The sequence below is a fragment of the Suillus discolor genome (genome assembly GCF_016758755.1).
Source record: "Suillus discolor strain FC423 chromosome Unknown F5147scaffold_8, whole genome shotgun sequence".
NCBI classification, from domain to species: Eukaryota; Fungi; Basidiomycota; class Agaricomycetes; order Boletales; family Suillaceae; genus Suillus; species Suillus discolor.
In genome coordinates this window covers 136,210-139,720 of record NW_024541255.1, presented here as the reverse complement: position 1 = coordinate 139,720, position 3,511 = coordinate 136,210, and the positions used below count along the sequence as shown (strand labels likewise).

The 3,511-nt window shown below is 45.1% G+C and overlaps 2 protein-coding genes across 2 annotated transcripts; one reads left to right on the top strand and one right to left on the bottom strand.

Moving 5' to 3' along the window:
• On the bottom strand, positions 1-249 carry F5147DRAFT_547294 (uncharacterized protein; the record flags this gene model as incomplete). Its single annotated transcript, XM_041430343.1, has 1 exon — positions 1-249. A coding segment is annotated over one exon (249 nt), but the record flags the coding sequence as incomplete, so codon positions are not given.
• A 2,465-nt stretch (positions 250-2,714) lies between these two features.
• On the top strand, positions 2,715-2,918 carry F5147DRAFT_531693 (uncharacterized protein; the record flags this gene model as incomplete). The annotated part of the gene is made up of 1 exon (XM_041430094.1): positions 2,715-2,918. A coding segment is annotated over one exon (204 nt), but the record flags the coding sequence as incomplete, so codon positions are not given.
• Positions 2,919-3,511: the final 593 nt, after the last annotated feature.

Below are 3,511 nucleotides of genomic sequence, written 5' to 3'. Positions count from 1 at the left end.
ATTTGGAGAAGTAATGAGGCATTTTAAGTTAGTTTTGTAGTCATCAGATCCTCCGAGCGGAATTTTGAACACATCAATATCTGGATGGTTGCTCCCAACGACTGAATGATCAGTTGGCTTCAAGAGTGCTGGGTAGTAATGAGTCCCACAAGTTTTTCTTCGGCCCTGTACTCCACAATAGATCCAACACCCATTCTTCCCACTGTGCCCCACCATTCCATCCCAATACACAAGTCCAGGCCCATCAGCTGTCGTGAATATGAGGTGAATGTCCGATATAAATGTTGCATCACGGGATGCATCCCACACGGTAAGGCCTTCGTTTTGGATGGCTGCAAGGTGGTGCATTCCAACAAAGAGGAAAGAATCGACATTCTTTGGCTTGTTTGGTCCAGGTATAAAGCCACCTGGATGGACATGTACTTTGCGGTATTGTTTGTTGGGGGAGAGGTTTAAAACAACCCACATATAAATCCAGCAGTCTGACTCCTTAGACTTGTAGAGTTGCGCACCATCCAATGAGACCATGAGAGCAATGTCTCCTTCCTTGATATCCCCATCGATCACTGCAGTAAGATAGTCCCATCCCATCACGATGTCATCAATGACAGGAATAGTACCTGTTGCCCGAAGCTCTGTCAGTACTTCCTGTGTGCACTCGTGAAGATAATGCATGTCGCGTGCGCTGTCTGGATTACGGTAAAGAGCCTGGCCTCCACATCAATGTGTGGCCGTTCTCTTTGCTCAAATTCTAACTCATACTGCGGCAGATGCGCATTTGCTTGTGGAGGGTGGTGCTCGTGCAAGTCTGGTTCTGGAGGGAGATGATGGGGGATGTCTGGCTCGTCCAGTACTGAGGGAGGTCTATACTCAAGTGCATCTGGTTCCGGAGGTGGTGCTGGTGCATATCCAGTTCTTGGGGCATATTCAGTTCATCCGGCACTGGGGGAGGTCTATGCTCAGGTGCATCTGGCTCCAGAGGGTGGTTTTGATCATCATAGTACTGTAATATGACTATTGAAAAATTTAGATCATAACAAGGCAAAGAAACATACCAGATTGTCATCCATCTCAAAATCATTGTCTGTGTTATTATTTTCATTAACGTTGGAGGTGGATGGCTCAGAATTCCGAGCACGTTTGTGATGTCTGACAGCATGATTGTTACTCTCATCAACTTGTGCGCGCTTAGCAAGTTCCCGCAATGCAGCAGTATGACGAGCACTACTGGTAGACAGCACCAGGAGGATCAGGGACACAGTGTGCTGCAGGCTCAGAGTCTAGTGGAAGATTTTGGTCAGCTGGAAGAAGGGACATGTGTTCTGGTAGTGCTCTGCACAGACGAATACTCTCTCTCTCATCTTCTGGGGCCTCTTGTAGATGTCGGCGCCAAGTTGCTGTCGACACGCTATGTGGCCTCCTGAAGTTGTATCTTGAGCACACACAGAGACTGACATTTTCAGTGGACTCATTTGTAGGCATGTTTTCTATAGATTGAAATATGGCTATGAATGCAAAGACTCCAATGTAACGAACCTACATGCTTGGCAAAGTGCGATGGAGAAGCAAAGCAAAGCAAAGACTAAGGAAATATATGAAGTTAGCGCTTCGCAACGCAACATTATGAGCACGACGTATGCAATGAGTCGGATTATGATAAATGCATATACCAACATGTAACTAAAAAGGAAAATCATTTCTAAGCATGTGACGACTCCTCCCATCATAGTCAGTTTTCACTGAGGTTGATGCTGGACTCCAGTCTGCTCGAGATCCTTTGTGAACCATGGACATTGCTTCTTGGACATGAACCAGCACCCTGACTAGGACCTCAAAAATCCTCATCAACACTGCACCTAACAGTGACACCCATGCCTTTAGGCGACCCCCAACCAGTTCCCAGTCCCAAGAAATGGCTCCAACAGGATCCACAAGCCCTGCACTGGCAGCAATGGGCAACACCAGATTGAGAAAAACTATGGCAAACAAACCTCTACTAACCACAAGCAAAACAATAGAAGAATATATAGAAGGTGCTGGCATCAGAACAGATATAACTAATACTACCACAGTGAAGAAGCTCTTAATCACACATGGCCTCATCCTACCAACAGCAGGCACCATGCTAGAAAAAAATTGTAGTGGCACTGTTTAAATTCAACATTTCAGCAGGCCTCAGTTCTACTCTCACAGAAATACTGAGAGTACTAGTCATAATGCTACATGATTCAGAATGCTCAATGGACATGACTAACATCATTAACAGAATTGAAAATCTTACAGGAGGTCTAATGACAATCATGGTGGAAAAGGCAGAAGGACTTGCAAAGACAGCTGATGAGCACAAGAATGCACTAGAAGAAACAGTAAACAAGGTATGCACTAACCTCAACAACTCTCTTGAGGGAATAGATAAGGCAGCAAAAAATGCAGCAATCACAATAGACCAGCATGCAACAGCGCAGACCAGGTCTGAAGGACTGAGGTCCTACACTGCAGTGGCAAAGTCTCCAACTCCTGGCTCACTAAGAAAGCTCCTTTCATGCAACAAGGGCTAATCCAGGCAAATCTTAATAGACAGAAGATTATTTATAATACCAAAAGACACAACAGCACAGCTAATGGAAGCCCAACTGGTATCCAAAGCGAAGCTGGCCCTAGAGATGATGGACAAGGATGACATTCCAACCCTCAAGGACCTATCCTTTGTATCAGCATGCACACTCCCCCATGGAGGCATACTATATAAGCTAAACTCCAAGGAATCAGCAGAATTGTTCAACACACCCACAAACCACAGCAACTTTCTGGAGAGGTTCAGCACCAACATCACCATAAAGGACAGATTGTTCCTTGTTCTAATGGAAAACGTACCACTAGCATTCATCCTGGAATCAACCACAGCCATTGCAGGTTGAGGCTTGGGTGCTTAGGCTTGGGTGCAGGATGAGAAGCAAGCAGCCTCTTCGTGCACTAGACCACAATAGTCCTAGGACCATCAGCAACCTCCCCACTAGTAGTTCCATCCACCACAATGTCAGATGCACTAGCTTTTGACATGTTTTGAGATCAATGCAGATGTCCGATAGCTTATCCTGTGCATTGCCAATGCATCTCCATCTCCATCGATCATCTGTTATATCCCATGTTATGGACCTGGACCGATCATGCACTCATCTCCAGATGTCTGGATGTCTGGATCTGACCCGCTTCTTACTTCCGCTTCTGTCCCCTTTCATACATCCCTTTTTGGTTAGCCCCTTTTACTGGTCCCCCAGTTATTTACATATCTGACTGTACTCATTTATCTGGACCTTGTTTTATCTCTGACTTCATTTTATTATGTTCCATTATACTATTGATAAGCTTTCCACATGCCTCGTACATAGCCTTGCACTGTGCTGACTGATCTTCTGTTATGTTTCTGTAGTATATAAACCTTGTAAATTCTCTGTATATCCTCAGTTTGAATATCATATTGGATTCTGCTCATTCCTGCCTCCATCCGACT